Genomic DNA, 17500 nt, shown 5'->3' with positions numbered 1-17500 from the left:
CATCACCCCGCCGTATCTGTGCGCCACATGTGTGACCTTTGTGGGGCGGTGGAGGTCAGCGCAGGTGGTGCCTCTCCCTCCACAGGTGCGGCGTACACTTGGCCACGTGGGGGACGAAGCTTCACGCCAAAGGGGAGCGGAAGAAGGAGGAGGAGGAGGAGGAGGAGAAGGAGGAGGAGGAGGAGGAGGAGGAGGAGAAGGAGGAGGAGGAGGAGGAGGAGGAGGAGGAGGAGGACACAAAGTACACAAAGAAAGAACAAACAACAGCAGACCTGCTGGTCCTTACAAGGCTGTTTGTGACAAGCTACACTAACTATCTAATCAAAGGTGGAAGATGAAGGACAGCAAAGGCGAAGGCTCCTCCCCACCCCCCCATCCCTCCAGCCAAAGCTGGCAGGAGAGGAAAAAGAACCATGTAGCATGGAAAAACTGCATGGAAATTATGTAGGAAAGAGGAAAGAACTACCATTACTGCTACCACTAACCGGGCGATAAAAGCGGACAAGGACACCAGTATTCGAAAGAACTTTACGTTATTACGACAATGAGTAATATCTTAGTTGCTGGTTGAATTCAAAATACTTGTCTAATCTATTCTTGAAGGCCGTAACTGTTGTACTATCAACGACATCACAGGGTAGAGAGTTCCAAACATTAACAACTCGATTGAAGAAGAAGTGTTCAGCTTCGTGCGACGAGAATCTTTTACCACTTATCTTCAAATTGTGATTTCTTCTTGTTCTATTGATCGATCAACTGTAAAGTAATCTTCCGCATTAATATCACTGAATCCTTTAAACATTTTAAACACTTCTATTAGATCGCCTCGCATTCTTCGCTTTGATAGGCTGAATAAATTTACTTCTTTAAGCCTTTGTTCATATGATAAATTTCTCAACCTATGAATCATCTTTGTTACTCTTCGTTGAACCCGTTCCAACTTTTCTATGTCTTTTCTGTAATAGGGAGACCAAAACTGTACACAGTACTCTAGACGGGGTCGAACCAACGAATTATACAGTTTTAATATTACTTTTTCCGATTTATTGTTAAAGACTCGTCCGATGAAGCCAACCAATTTGTTTGCAGTTTTAACTACCTCTGAACAATGAATCGCTTGATGTAGTGATTCCAAGATCCTTTTCTTTACTTACTGCAGAAAGTTGTTGGCCATTCATTACGTACCGAACGCGATTGTTATTTTTTCCGATGTGCAACACTTTACATTTGTCAACGTTAAATTTCATTGCCATTGATTGGCCCAACGTGCAAGTCGATCTAGATCTGATTGTAAAGCTTCTTCGTCGAGTGTCGCAGTTACTTTACCAGCAATTTTTGTGTCATCAGCAAATTTTGATACTTTGCAAGTGAGCCCATTATTGATATCATTAACATAAATTAAGAAGAGCATGGGGCCAAGCACTGATCCTTGAGGTACGCCGCTTTTGACATCGAGCCAGTTAGATGTAACACCGTTTAGAACTATTCTCTGTTTCCGTTCAGAGAGCCAGTCCACAAGCCAATTGTGAATGTTACCTGAGATACCGTGCGCCAATAGTTTGCTGAGCAATCGTTGGTTGGGGACCTTATCAAATGCCTTTTGAAAATCCAGATATATGATATCTACTGATCTGCTTTCATCGAACACCTCAAAAATATAATGAAAAAATCAAGTAAGTTAGTTAAACACGAACGTTTACTACGGAAGCCATGTTGCAAATTATTTATTATATTATTTTCTTCGAAGAATTTCACCATATTGTCGCGAATGATAGTCTCCATTAACTTACAAACAATCGATGTCAGGCTAATTGGTCGATAGTTTCCTGGATGAGACTCGTCCCCTTTTTGAAAATTGGTGTGACATTTGCTAGTTTCCAATCCGACGGAACTTTTCCAGCTGTTAAAGATTTATTGAATATGATGGAGAGAGGTTTACAAATTTGATGTTTGATTTCTTTTAAGACCCTAGGGGTAATTTTGTCTGGACCAGGAGCTTTGCTTACTTTAATCTTTTCAATTGTGCGTAAAATGTCACTTTCTACGATGAGCACGCCACTTAACATCTTTTCGGTCTTTCTAACCTCCGGCGGTTGAGGTGATAAACAATCTTCGTTGTGATAAACAACGGAGGAGGAGGAGGAGGAGGAGGAGGAGGAGGAGGAGGCAGCGTGGTGAGTTTTCAGAGACCCAACACGCAGATGACGGTAGATACGCCAGCGAACACGTGTGGTATAAATATTGGGGCGACTATAAAAACGAAATGTATAAAATAGATCGTTTCCCTGAATTCCTCGATGCCAGAATATCAACATCACTTTTCATACAACTTTTCCTCTTGTAACCACGGAGATGACCGGAGATAAGCCAAAATACAAGCAGAGATTACACACGATAAGAGTTTCCCCACAAAATCATCTTCTTTCCTAGACGAAGTGATATCGAAACTGAGCCAAGATTTGTGATTTTATATTTATCTGTTCTATTATCAATTCCCCTGTCGATAACTGTACAGTGTACATACGCCATGGATAGTGAGGCGATTAAAAAAAGAGAGGTTGGCGGAGGTAAATAATAAGTGAATACGCCTCATCGAATCATATCTGGGACACCTTCTTTCGCTTATAATTGTGGCACTTATAGCCAGGTAGATGAGGGAATATAGGTGCGGCATGGAAAACAATGATAATAATTTTTTTTTACAGTAAACGAAGCAGGTCAAGGGTAAAAAAAAATAAGAGTAAAAAAAACACCGCTAATCACTGCCCCTAAAAAAAAAAAAAAGAAGTTATGAAGAGGCGCGGCGTGGAAAACATTGATAATAAGTTTGTTTTGTTTTGTTTTTTACAGTAAACGGAGCAGCTCAAGGGTAAAAAAAATAATAATGAGGAAAAACCCCGCTAATCACTGCCTCTATAAAAAGAAGATATTAAGAGTTGCTAAAAGAGAGGTCAATTTCGGGAGGAGAGGTGTCTCGATACCCTGCACATGTAGATAAATATAGATAGATTAAACAATATATTACCTTATTTAACTATCTTTACTCTATTAAGTACACTCACGCAAACGACGATAGGTGCGCTATAAATGACGCGTAAATGAAGATAAGTGTCTGCAATAAAAAAGATAATTTGAATAAACCACTTAGCAAAAATGTTTCGACTAGACTATTTTTTTAGCTCATTTGATAACGTTATAGCCGAACACATATGTCGGTAAGTACGCAAAGGGAAACATACATGGAGACTGGGGTATTAAAGTTCGCAAAAAATATATATATTAAAATAGTGAATAAGTGAGTTTATATTTTGATTTTTTTCGTATAACTATTCCACTATGAGCCACGGATTTTTGACGGACGGCAGATACGCTATGCCAAATGTGGATATAGTAGAAGAAAAGGGTTACGGAAAGGAAAATAAATTATTGAAGTGACCAAATAAACAAGTAAATAAATAAAATAATCATGAGTAAGTAAAGAGTTGCAAATATGAGGAAAACATACAAACTCACTCTCTCTCTCTCTCTCTCTCTCTCTCTCTCTCTCTCTCTCTCTCTCTCTCTCTCTCTCTCTCTCTCTCTCTCTCTCTCTCTCTCTCTCTCTCTCTCTCTCTCTCTCTCTCTCTCTCTCTCATTCTTTCTCTTTATCTCTATCTATCTCAGATAAGTACTAGTGAATAAACTGTTGCCAAAACTATGAAAGTAACACATAGTATCTCTTTTTCTCTCTACCTCTCTATCTATCTATCTGTCTATTTATTTCTCTCTCTGTCAATTTCTTCTTCACGTTCAATAAAAAAACAAACACACATGAAGGAAAATGCGCTAGAAAAACGTGTATATCAAGATGAGTTTCCAAAAAGCAAATAAACAAATATATATAAAGAAAAATAAAGATGTGTCCCTCACTAACTTCCTGATGTCATAATTGTACCGTCATTTCTAACCAATTATCTGGCCAAATTATAGACAGACACACACATATATATATACGCGTCTACTGCTGGCGGTCTGAATGACGCGACCTGACAAACCTAGTGACCCTGAACTGTAGTGTAGTAGCTGCAGCCTTCCGTGTGTGTGTGTGTGTGTGTGTGTGTGTGTGTGTGTGTGTGTGTGTGTGTCCTCGTGTGCATCCGGGTTTTGGGGGCCGCCGCGCACGTCACCCCGACAAAGACACACACGCCTCACCAACACACTTTTAGACCCACAGCATCACCACGAGGTCTTTACACACACACACACACACCAATGTTCTCGCCCCTTCCTTACTTTGTTTCGGCTTTTTTATGTCTCCATTAGAATGATAACTGCTTAGTATTGTATTTTCGCCTTCCTTGGATTATGTCTTCTGATGAGGGCTGTCCAGAGTGAGTAACGGTCAACAGAAAAGAGAAAATGGGGTGCGGCTAGTCTGGGTAAGGTAGGTTAAACGTGGCAATGCTGCACCGTAGACTATCTTATCGCTGCATTGTCTGGGTGATAAATTTTGGACTGCGTGTCTTTCAAATAACGAGGTGCAACTAAAATGGCATTATATATTGTGCAAAGATCTCAGAGGATACGGGGCATAGGGTACGGAGCGCAGCATGAGGGGAAATGTATCGAATGAGGAGTCTCGAGGTGTTATTACAAGGGGCGGAGAAAACGGAGGATGGAGCCAGAAGGTATGTGAAACAAGGCAGGGTGGACAGGGTAGGAGTAAGGAGCCGAGGGAAATAGAGATAAAAGAGGAGTCAGGGAGCAAAGGGCAACAGGAGGAGTGGATGAGGCATGCTAGAAAGAGATCAATAGACAGACAGAGATAGATAAAACAAATATCTTACCTCAGACAACAGACCTCGCCGCCACCAATAAGTATCCTGAAAATTAAAGGAAAAAAGTTATCGTTGGTGAAAAGTCTAGTAACCTTAAAGACAATAAAACAAATACACTGAAAAACTTAACCTATATCCCAAACGCCCACATGTAATGATAGAGAAAGAAACACCATAACAGTCATTCCATAGGCCATAAAATAAGCAAAAGTATAGGAATAGCAAACGAACGAGATGACGACAGTTTGAATAATTCCACGGAGATGACGAGAGATGGCGTGGGTGTCGTGTGTGTGTGTGTGGGGGGGGGGGGGTTTGCGCCATCATAAGACCGCAGATGAAAAAGCCAGGTGACGGGTGAGGGGAAAGAGGAGGAGGAGGAGGAGAAAGAGGGGGAAAAGGAGGAAGAGAGGAAGAAGGAGAGAGGAAGAAAAGGAGATTATGTCGTGTGGGGGCGGAGGAAAAGGAGGAGGAGGAGGATGAGGAGGAGGAGAGAGAGAGAGAGAGAGAGAGAGAGAGAGAGAGAGAGAGAGAGAGAGACAGGGCACATCTCACCCTTTCTCCTGTCCCCTTGTTTTCCCTCCTTCCCATCCTTTCTCACACGTAATCCCTTCCTCCCCATAGTCAATGCTTAAATACATATCGATCTATAACCTTTCTTTGTCACCCTATCACCCAACCCCCTTTTCTCTCCCTCTCACCCTTAAACCCCCTTCCCTCTCCTCCCTACTATATCCCTCCTCCCCCTCTCTTCCCTCTACCCCGACCCCTTCTTCTCCTTCCCCCCTTATCCACCCCTTTGCCAAATCTTACCAGTACCGTCTGTCTGTCCATCTGTCTATCTGTGTCTGTCTCAGTAAACACTTCCTAACACCACTCAAGCTTACCGTCCCGATGGAAATAAGGAATCAAATACTATATACTTTCATGTTTTATAATCAGTTGGGTCGGAATGTGTGTGTGTGTGTGTGTGTGTGTGTGTGTGTGTGTGTGTGTGTGTGTGTGTGTGTGTGTGTGTGTGTGTGTGTGTGTGTGTGTGTGTGTGTGTGTGTGTGTGTGTGTGTGTGTGTGTGTGTGTGTGTGTGTGTGTGTGTGTGTGTGTGTGTGTGTGTGTGTGTGTGTGTGTGTGTGTGTGTGTGTGTGTGTGTGTGTGTGTTCCCTCCTCAAAAATAAATAAATGCATCGATCAATTTATTAATCAATCAACCCGGACCGCCCAAAGTAATTTCCGAATACAAGTTCCCATACAGTGATGAAACAGTATAGCTACTCCCCTAAGTCGGTCTTCCTCCAGTCATCATACTCCGGGACCCTACCAAGTCATTATCATCACACTACTATGTTTCTGTTTTCAGTCGGGCCAACCAGACAGAGAAGCAGATGGAGAGGTGAAATTTGAACGTTTGTCGGAGCTGGATGGAGTGGACTAACATCACATCAGGCAGGGAGAGTGAAAGAGGTGGAGAACGATGGAGAAGGCTTTTGATTATGAAGATGGTGATGATGATGATTATGAGGATGAGGATGATGGAAGAAACAGGCCAAGGAATACAAAATAACACGTACAACGCTACTCCGAGAAAGAAGAAAAAGATCAGATGCTAAAAACGGGCAAAATAAGTTACCTAAGTGTCTTAATATCCTCCCTACCGATTGCACTGTCCTTATCAATAATCATAACCTTTGACTGTTGCTTAATTAGTGATGGCAACTTCCAATTCTTGCTAAAACAGAGTCCCGTTACCCCTTCCTCCTTAAAATTAACACCACATACATCCACCTCATGACAAATTTTCAACCTCGCCAAGGCCTTAATATATCCAAGCCAAACCCCAACAGCCCAACTAACATTTTTTTCCATACTTTTCATCCATTCATTGTCTGTTTCTCCCCCTCTCTCCCTCCCTCCCTAAAACTAACCCAACATCCATCCGCTTCATGACGACTTTTCAACCTCGACAAGGCCATAAAAATCACGTCAAACCTCAATAGCCTAACTAATATATTTTTTTCCATATTTTCCATCCATACGCACTCTCTCTCTCTCTCTCTCTCTCTCTCTCTCTCTCTCTCTCTCTCTCTCTCTCTCTCTCTCTCTCTCTCTCTCTCTCTCTCTCTCTCTCTCTCTCGCCAGTCCACCGCAACGACCGAGGACAAAGCCTGTAGCATCATAAAAATGTATAAGTGAATAAAAGAAGGAAAAAACAAAGAGGATTGAGCCCAACTGAGGCCACAGAGGAACGAGGCGACTAATAGTCATGCGGGAAAAAAAAAAAGGAGGATTCTTTGGTGGCGGCACGAAGAAGAGAGAGAGAGAGAGAGAGAGAGGAGAGGAACACTTTTGTTTGACATAGTAAGAGAGTGAGATAATTCTATTTTCCGTCATTCTCTCTCTCTCTCTCTCTCTCTCTCTCTCTCTCTCTCTCTCTCTCTCTCTCTCTCTCTCTCTCTCTCTCTCTCTCTCTCTCTCTCTCTCTGTCACACACACACACACACACACACACACACACACACACACACACACACGTATAAATCTCATCACTTCCTAATGTAAAAATATGTGACAGATTTTTACTTCATTGACTCTTTGAATAATGGTCTGAATTTTCTCCCCCTTTTTTTTTCAATAAAGGTTTCAGAATTCAGCTTCTTTTCCTATCCTCTAACTTCTTAGCCAACGAATGCAACAACAAGAACAGGAACAATAACAACAACAATAACAACAAGAACAACAGCAGCAATAATGAAAAAAATAAATAATAATAAAAATAGAAATAATAATGAAACAGAGACTTTGGGTGTTATGGCAAGCTCGTGTCGTTATGAAATCAGGAGTCTCGGTTCGAATCCATATAGAATCAGTCGTCAGCCCGGCCACCCAGCTGCTCACCCTTCCTTGCTGGTCGATAATTGGTGGCCTGGGAAACTTGAGGGAAAATGAACCGTGTTAACCCGGATTTTGTGGGTGATATTTGGGCACCTGGCAAACTACAGGGACGGAGCCATCCTGTAAACTTTAGGGAAGGTGAACTGAGCTAGCCCGGAAGTTGTCTTTTCTTAGATATTAAAATGAACGAAAATAACAATAAAGTCGACGTTTCTTGAAGCAACTGGGATGAAAAAACGATAATTATAAGGTAAATAATTATGCAGATGAAACACAAGGTAGACTTACAATGAGGAAAGGAAGCGGAGGAGTAAAGAGAGAAAGTGGAAGTAAAGAGGGAAGTGTAAGTAATGAGAGTAGTAAAGAGGGAAGTAAGGAGGGAAGGATGTGGAAGTAAAGAAGGAAGTGGAAGTAATGACGGAAATAAAGGGGGAAGTAAAGAGGAAAGTAAATGGAAGAAAAAAGGGAAGTGGAAGTAAGGAGGGAAGGAAGTGGAGGAGTAATGAGGGAAAGAAACAGATAACAGAACACTGAATATGGGATAAGGACGCTCTAGATTGTGTTCTGACTTGGAAAAGAAAGGTATAAAGGAAGGTTATATGTGAAGGTACTCTGAGTAAGGCAAAGCAATGATGTGACTTGTGTTCTGACTTGAAGGAAAGGGAGGAGGGAAGGGAATACGTAACAGTGCTCTGGGTAATGGATGGGAGCGGTGGAGGTGTAGTGTTCGGGCTTGGAAAAGAAAGGTGGCCGGAGAGAGGGAGCAACGGGGCGCGTGCAGGCCGGCGAGCGGAGGGAGGGAACAAAAGGCTGGCTTGGTAAAAAAGGGTCACCGCTGGCTTTATTGGAAAGGCGTACGAGGCGTTTTGTGCGAGGCGACCCCACACAAGCGACGCGGATCTCTCGAGGCATCAGAGGAAGGCGAGGATGTAAAGACAGTGACTGGGGAGGAAGACTGAGAGGGAGGCCAGGGTAGGAAGGAGGGGAGGAAGGAGAGGCGGCATGCAATAATAATATATGACGGACCGACGGCCATCAGAGTGATGTTATGAAAGTGTTGGTGAGAAGTACGTGTTTTAAATATATATATATATATATATATATATATATATATATATATATATATATATATATATATATATATATATATATATATATATATATATATATATATATATATATATATATATATATATATATATATATATATATATATATATATATATATATATATATATATATATATATATATATATATATATATATATATATATATATATATATATATATATACTGAGCAGACATTCTTCAGTCATAAAATGACGAGATTGTAAAATAAGTACATAAACAAATCTAATACATCAAACCAGGAAATTGTGTGTGTGTGTGTGTGTGTGTGTGTACGTGTGTGTGTGTGCGTGTGTAAGATAAATAGACAGACAAACAGACAGACAGATAGAGAGTGGGGAAATATAGAAATGCGGTAAAAGAAAAGGGAGACCCAGAAAATGTATGACAAAACAAAAAGTATGCCAGAAAAGAGAGACGAGGAGGCAGTGGCCGTGGCGTAGGCGGTGTGAGTCACGGGGCCAAGTTCACTACAGTAGTAAACAAGAGGGCGGTGGTGGTGGCAGTGGTAGGGTGGTGGTGGAGGGAGTGGAGGGCCCGTCACCATCACCGTCTGTCTAGCACTCGCCGGCAGCTCTTCCCTCCCTCCCACCAGCTGCTCTCTGCACCTGGCGGCCGCAGCGAAGGTCCACCCCGCCGCCTCCACGCCCGGGAACCTGACCCTTACGGCGCCCCTTCCCGGGATTGGTGACAGAGAGGGTAACCGCGCTATTAGACATTGTTAATTCGACCGTGGAAAATACTCTTACTTGGGTTATTGTTGTTGTCTCGGGCGCGCGTCTGTGCTAGCGAGGGAGGAGGAGGAGGTGGTTGTGTGGTGGGGTTAGGACGACGTATGGCTAGGGTTGTTAGTGTCTCTCTAAGCGCGCACGCACGCACACACGCAAGTAATCAAACACACAGGTAACTCACGCACATTATTCACGCAAAAAACAAACAGGTAAGTAGAAATAAATGCACACACACACACACACACACACACACACACACACACACACACACACACACACACACGCTCTCTAACAATAACAAGCCAAAATAAATTGTGTGATAATTATGTGATGCAATGAATGAGAGAGAGAGAGAGAGAGAGAGAGGAGTGTTAGGCGGGGGTGGTATAGACAGTGAGTGAGAGAGGAGACCACAAAGACAATGAGAGAGAGAGAGAGAGAGAGAGAGAGAGAAACACCCAGCCGAGTCTAGTTCTTTGGTGTTGATGAATGAGACACACACACTGACCCTCTCCCTCCCCCTCCCTTACCTTACACCCCAACCCTCTCCCCTCCCCCCTACCACCACCTCACCACACACCTCCCCGCACGTGCCGCCACACTCTCCTGCCGCCCGTGGGAAAACTGGACCATTGTTAGACTCCCGGGCAAAGATTGGTCGTCGTCACCGGTGCCTGCCTCTCCCTCTCCCTCTCCCTCTCCCTTCAGCCCTCCGTCAGTAACCCAACCCACCCCAACTCACCCCAACCCAGCCTACCCTAACCCGCCCTCTTGCCTGCCTGTCTGCCACCCCGTAATTTATTCATGATATTATAACTGAGTGAAGTGGGGCAGAATTCAGTGCAGTTTCACCACACACACACACACACACACACACACACACACACACAGGCACACACAGGCACAGGTACAGGCACGTAACTCAAAAGTCTCGGGAGCTGCTGCATGATGTTGAATATTTCATGAGCGTTGAATTGACGAAGTCCTCAAGAGTCGCTATTTTTCATTCGCGATAAGCCCCTTCGAGAGCCAGACCGCGGGTGACTGACTGACTGAGAGATGCCGCAAACAAACTAAAACATAAACAACAACATTCGGTAGCCATGACCTTAACCAAACACATGAAACAATAAACACAAAAGGGATAACACACAAACACCCACCCACCCACCCATCCACACACACACAGACGGCAGACGTGACCTTCAAACCAAACCCGCGAAACAAAATAATAAATCGCAAATAAACTGGTTTTTTTTCCCATTCTCATTGTTTACATCTGATCCTCCTCGTGTGACGTCAGAGCCCCCAGGCAGAAGGGAGGAGGTGAAGGGACGCGATGCTGTCACAGGCCGTCAATAGCAGCTGCCAGGGGAGAACCTGACAGCCAGATCTCGACAGGGGACCCGAGGAGGATGAGGGTGACGGGGACAGCGAGTCCCGAGAGAAACAAGGCTGTGACGGGCTGAGGCGGGGCGGATAAGGGCAGTCAAGCAATCCAATACTATATCAAAACACACATTTATTTTTTATAATACAGAAGGAAAGGGAGATGATAAGGAGAGAGGAGACAAGAGAGAGAGAGAGGAAAGAAGGCTGTGATGATCTGAGACAAGGCGTAGAATGACAGTCAAGCAGTCCAATACCACAATACCATAACACACACTTCCTCTATATAACACAGAAGGAAAGGGAGAAGATAAGGAAAAAATGCCGGCAGTATGATGGTCTCACAAAAGAAGATGGAAGAAGATGAAAAATAAAGGAAGTTATTAGTATATATCATTTCTAGGAACAGTTTTGTCAGTGTGGCGACAGTCGACCGCCGCAGAAGGTTTGTGTTTGCAATAGGAAAATAATAGTCATTTGTGTGTGTGTGTGTGTGTGTGTGTGTGTGACAGCTAAGTCTCATATATCATGGGTAAGCTGTCATTTCCAGTATCTTTCGTTAATCACAGTAAATTAGCTTTCCTGTATCAAACGTGTCTAGAGAAAGGGTTTTATGCATGACCTAATCTTACATTCCTGAAAAGTCACTGCCATATAGATGTCTAAGTGTTTGTAAGCCGCATGCCAAGTGAATGTTAAGGTCACTAAACATCTATCAGTCAATCTATGCACGTGTTTATTTATCGCTGAAGAATCATAAAAAAAAGTGAAGAGGTCGGTAGTACTTGCCAGCGATCCCTCAGACAAAGCAAATGTATGACTGGGCGTGCATAAAAAAAAAAAAAAGTTGACACAGTAACACAGCTCCGGCGTATGTGAGGTCTGTATGTAATGTAGGTCAAGTACTTGTTTACAGAAATGTGTGTGTGTGTGTGTGTGTGTGTGTGTGTGTGTGTGTGTGTGTGTGTGTGTGTGCGTACGTACTAACAGCCTGCGTTCCGTTACCACTCGACCTAATCTTTCCCTTCCCCCCCGCCGCCGCCTTTTGTCCCTCCACCTTTCCTTCCGTTATGCCACTGACCTGACCCCCCCATGACCTCACTACGGCCCGGGGATCAGCCGCCACACTTGCCCATTGTTTGCCACGAGGCGCGACGTAAAACGAGTTGCCAGGCGAGCGAGGAAACGGCACGCGAATTCCTGAAGACCTCTCGCTGATGAGGTAATTTCTTGTAAAACGCGCAAACTGAACGAGACATTCAACCTTTTCCCTTGACGACCTGAGGCTTGCGCGTCACCCATACCCACGTGTCTGATGAATCTATAGGGGCCTCTCATAACATTCCCTTTTAAGCATCCCATCACCCTCTCCTCTCCCTCCTCTTCGCAGCATCCCCGTCTGACACACTCTCCTCTATAAACATATATTCTCTGTGGACTTTACAGTTTCCCCTCATATAATTCCGCCAGCGCTGAGTTGGGATAAAGAAATGCGGGCTTATCTATCGTGGCAAGGTTCCTCTATAATATTTCAGGTTACATTATACTTATTAGGGGGTAATCAGGTCGAATAGTGTAGATAGAGTAGGAGAATGGAAACGTCTGAAGGGGGATATGTTCACTGGGGAATAGGTCAGAGGAGGGATATCTAGGGGTAACAAATCGATGGTTAAATATCCACGGGGGAATAAGTAGAAGGGGAAATGTCGTGATGGAGGGTGAAATGACCAGGGGGGGAAAGGAGTAGAAGGGAAATGACTCAGTAAGGAAAAGAGGAAAATTTCAGGAGAGTTTTATGGCCGGGCCCCTGCGTGTTCTGATTTTGGTACGGCAGCAGGGTACAGACACAGAGATGCTGCAGAATGGTTAGAATCGACAGCACTCGCAACATTCATCCACATTTGCAGCAAGAAAAGCCTTAACTATTTCGCCGAGAGATGGCTCATGGCACGACACACAGGACGCGCCACAATACATGAAGCAAATTTTTTTTTTACGGTAAAGGAAACATTTCAGGGGCAATAAACAGTTCAGGGTAATTAATAAACGAAGCAAAAGCAAACTGAAGGAGAGGACAAAAGAGAGGTCAGGCAGCTTTTGAATGACTGAACTCGCCGACACTTACTATAGCTGGTCTATCTCTCTGCCCGATTTAAGCTTTACATCTAATATTAACGAAACTCAATATAACGTTTACAAGAGGCACACTTTACTTTCACAGCTTCATGACGACGCAACACTCGAAGGGCAGCAAGTCAAGTCGCTTCAGGGATCAAGGGCCGTGAAAAAAAGGCTTATAATATTTTTTTTGTGGGAAAGGATGCTACTTTAATGAGGTTAGGTTACTCTTTAGTTTGTCCCATTACTGCTATGAAAATTTTGTGATCGATAAGAAAAAGGGACATGTTTGTAAGGGAAATATCTGAGAGGGGAGGCTATTCAAGAGGGGCAAAGCGAGAGGGGCAGCAAAAATAAACGTGAACAATAAAGTGGGAAGGATTAGGTTAGGTTACTCTCTGGTTTGCTCTATTACTGGTCTAGAAATTTGCGATTAATAAAAAGGAACATGCCTAGAGGGAGAAATATCCAGGAGGGGAGACTGTTCAAGATGGAAAAAGTAGGAGAGGACGGTGAGGGTGAGGGAACGTCGATGGGAGAAAAAGCACCGGCGGAGGAGATGCCCTACACTCCCCAACGAGGCCCAGGCAACCCATGCAGGCAAGGAGGCGCCGCGGGAGTCACTGGGTTGCACGGGCTGCTGCGAGGACGAGTTTAATGCTTGACGACAGGAGGATCACTGGCCACAGACGGTAATCCTCCTGCTTACCTCAGCCTCCTTCCTCCTTTCCTCCCCCTTCTCTCTAGTCCTCCGCCATCACTCACACAATATCTCCTACAACTAAGAGACGCCACACCCAAGTTAAGGTTCTGATGGGCACACACTATATGAATTACGCAACACACAAAGATAAATAGTTAATAAATAATAGACCTAAGAAATAGTAGTAAAAGAAGCGTGACGAACTCTCAGTATGAATATGTGGTTATTGATGCGACTGACTTTGTGTTAATCAAGAGGCATTAACGAGGCCTGAACTATTCTTTCTTAAGGTGGGTTTAACATTTCACACGAGCCCCACAAATAAAAAGCCACGATGATATTGGGCATTGAATTAAATTGTTCTGCTTTTGGCCTCTTTTGTAATGGTCTGAGGGAACAGCGTATTCCGGCCTTATATTGTAAAGGAATAATAAACAAAAATAAAATAAAATTAAATATATATATATATATATATATATATATATATATATATATATATATATATATATATATATATATATATATATATATATATATATATATATATAAATGTTTCACTTACCTCGATCCTGCAGCATCAATAGGATATCATTTCCAATCAGTCGACAAGTCAACAAGTGCCTCCACGTGTTGCCGCGGGGAGGAAACAGACAGACAGACAGGCAGACAGACAGCTGCACGGAGGTGGGCCACGGCGGGACAGATAACACGAACCCAACACGATAAATTAGACACAAATCAGCTGGACATCTCTTTTTCATACACGTATTGTCCCGGAAAAACAATAACAAAAAAAAAGCAGACAAACAGCTATGGGGGCTGCCAGGGTGGGTCAGGCGGCAAGGGCTTGTTGGTCAGCATGTTGGTCAGTAGGGCGGGAGGTCAACACAGCTGTCAGGCCGCCCGGGGACACGCAACACTGCTACCTCGTGCGACTTCCTTCCGCCTCCACTCCATCTTTCCGCCCTAGGGAGGAAGAGGAAGAGGGCATTGCTCCCGCTCCTCCTCCTTCCCTGAGTCTGCATACCTCACGCCGACACACCTAAGCATCCAGTTATTTTCCTTTTCTTCTTTATATTTCTTTACCTTATCGCCAGGGAATGAATAACAAGGTCTCTCTCGTCTCTATCCTCCTAGCATCGGGCCCTCGTGTTTCTGGAGGTCAGCCACGAGGGGGTGACTGGACCCAGCATCCGGGCCTCCTCCTCCTCTCCGTCCCTCACCTCCGTCATCATCTGAGTCACGCACCGGGAAAATTGCCTTATTATTCAATGGTTGGCTTGGCTCTGCGTAGGGATAGACACATGTACGGTTTGCTTTTCCTCTGTCTTCCCCGTGTGTGTGAGGGTCTGTGGTCATGTTGGATCTGTTGTTGTTGTGTCTCGTTTTCTATTTCATGTTGTGTCATCGTCAATTGGCTTTTGATGCGATGGCTGGCTTAGTTGTGCTCAGGGATGGACACAAGTACAGTTTTTTTGTCCCTTGATCTTCCCCTTTGTGCCGTAAGAGCTGTAATTATATGGTCACGCTGAATTCCCTGTTGTAATTCATTTTTAATAGTCTTATACACGTGCTTTTATCATCTCATACCTTTGCTGTATTAATATTTACCGATCTTCCGTGTACATGTCAATCCCTTATTTTCTCTTCCCTGTCAAACTCGATGATCCCCTATAACAAAGAATGGTAAAACAACATAATACCTTCATAGAGACAGTTAGTTAGTTAGTTCTATGCTTTATGCCTTATTGCACTCTTACATAATCCTCCAAACTAACTACCTCGTCCCCCACATCTACAATAAGGTAAGAAAAGGATATATCAGCTCTTCGTATGTATATATATTCCTCACACTACGCTTACGTCACATCACCTCCATTGTTACCCCTTACAAAATAAACATCTCACAAGACATTCATACAAACATACAAAACATCTGAACTGTCTATGCCATAACATCTTCAACGGTGACACGAGAACACGAACTAACCTAAAGTGAGTTAGTTGTTACAGACTCCTCATTTATGTGTCCTTTTTTTCTTCTTTTTTTCTTTCCTTTTCACTCTTTTTTTATCTTCCTTTTCTGCCTTTTCTAGTTTTTTATTTTGTCTTTTTTTTCCTTTTCCCTCCGTCTTCCCTCTTTTTTTCGTCCCCTTCATTCTTCCTTTTCCAGTTTTTTCTTCCTTTTTCTGTCCATTCTGTTATTTTTTCCTGTCTTCTGTCTTTTTTTCCTTCATAATCCAACACAATACGAAGACCTATTAACTCTCTCTCTCTCTCTCTCTCTCTCTCTCTCTCTCTCTCTCTCTCTCTCTCTCTCTCTCTCTCTCTCTCTCTCTCTCTCTCTCTCTCTCTCTCTCTCTCTCTCTCTCTCTCTCTCTCTCTCCTTCCCTCTCTCTCTCCTTCCCTCTCTCTCTCTCGCTCTCTCTCTCGCTCTCTCTCTCGCTCTCTCACACGCGCCACTCACTCCCGCACGCCACGAGCTCTTAACCCCCAGCACGGCCTTCCTACCTACCTAAATGTATACCTGCCTACCTACCTACCTTACCTGCCCTACCTGCCCTCTTCTACCTGCCGTCTGCTGCCACCCTACACATCCTCCCTGCCTCGTATGCCTGCTTTCCTCTCCTCCCTTCCTCCTTCCCTCCCTCCATTCCTCCCTTTCTCCCTCCTGCCAACCACTTAAGGTAATCCTCTTGCTTACCTCAGCCTGCTTCCTTCCTCCCTCACTTCCTCCTCCTCCTCCTCCTCCCCCTCCCCTTCAGACTTACATAATAATCTCCAAAATGCTTTTCTCTTTATTTGTTTTGCTCTTTATTTTCTTGTTATTTTTTATTCGCTATAAGTTTAATGTGTTTGATTGTGTTTTTGTTTGTTTGTCTATGATGTGTTTTGTTCAAGTGTTTCCTGTCGCTGTTAGTTTGTTTGTTTGTTTGTTTGTTTGTTTTTACAGATGACGTTGTTAATTCTGGTTCGTGTGTGATTTGCTTCCACTATCTTTTTTTTCTTTCCTTTCATTCCTCCTTTGTTTCTTTTTTTCTTCTCTTTTCCCTCCCTTTTCGCTTTTGTCTTCCTTTTCTGTCTTTTCTTTTTTTTCTTTTGTCTTTTTTTCCTTTTCCCTCCGTCTTCCCTTTTTTCTTCCCCTTCATTTCTCCTTTTCGGTTTTTTCCTTCTTTTCTGTCCTTTCTGTTATTTTTCCTGTCTTTTCTGTTGTTTTTTCTCTTCCCTCACTTCTCCGTTTTTTCTTCCTTTTTTCCTCCTTTTTCCCTTTTTCTTCCTTTTCTGTCTTTTCTGTCTTTTTCTTTTTCCTGTATTTTCTGTCGTTTTTTTCCTTTTCCCTCATTATCCCCTTTTTCTTCCCTTTCATTCCCTCCTTTTTCCCTTTTTTCTTCCTTTTTCTGTCTTTTTTTCCTTTTATCCTGTCCTTTTTCCCTTTTCCCTTCTTTTTTTCCTTAATTTCCTTCCTTCTTTTTCCCTTCTCCATATATGTCCTTCCTTGCTTGCTACCTAACTTGACCTTCCCTTCCCTTCCCTTCCTTTCCTTCTCTTCCCTTCTACCTAACTTAACTTTCCTCTTCCTTCCATTCCCATTTCATTTTTTACCTGCGTACGAGCCGGCCAGCCTTGTGTCCGTACTGTCGCCAGCCGCCTTGCAATCCCGCGTTTCTTTCTGACCACCTATCCCATTCAAGCCTCACTAAGCTTCCTGAATCCTGACTCCCATCCT

The 17500-nt window shown here is 43.4% G+C and overlaps 1 protein-coding gene across 5 annotated transcripts in view; it reads right to left on the bottom strand.

Moving 5' to 3' along the window:
* The window catches only part of LOC126998585 (uncharacterized), a 193824-nt gene that overhangs the window by 44570 nt on the left and 131754 nt on the right, over nt 1-17500 (bottom strand). For all 5 annotated transcript variants that reach the window (XR_007752940.1, XR_007752941.1, XR_007752939.1 and 2 more), the window contains one exon: nt 4827-4862. Coding sequence is in view for 1 of the 5 variants with exons in the window: in XM_050860413.1 (XP_050716370.1) it covers nt 4827-4862 (36 nt within the window). In the remaining 4 variants the exon portion in view is untranslated. The remainder of the gene's footprint in view (nt 1-4826; nt 4863-17500) is intronic.

The sequence above is a fragment of the Eriocheir sinensis genome, chromosome 14 (genome assembly GCF_024679095.1).
Source record: "Eriocheir sinensis breed Jianghai 21 chromosome 14, ASM2467909v1, whole genome shotgun sequence".
NCBI lineage: Eukaryota > Metazoa > Arthropoda > Malacostraca > Decapoda > Varunidae > Eriocheir > Eriocheir sinensis.
This window is presented reverse-complemented; position numbering and strand designations above follow the sequence as displayed.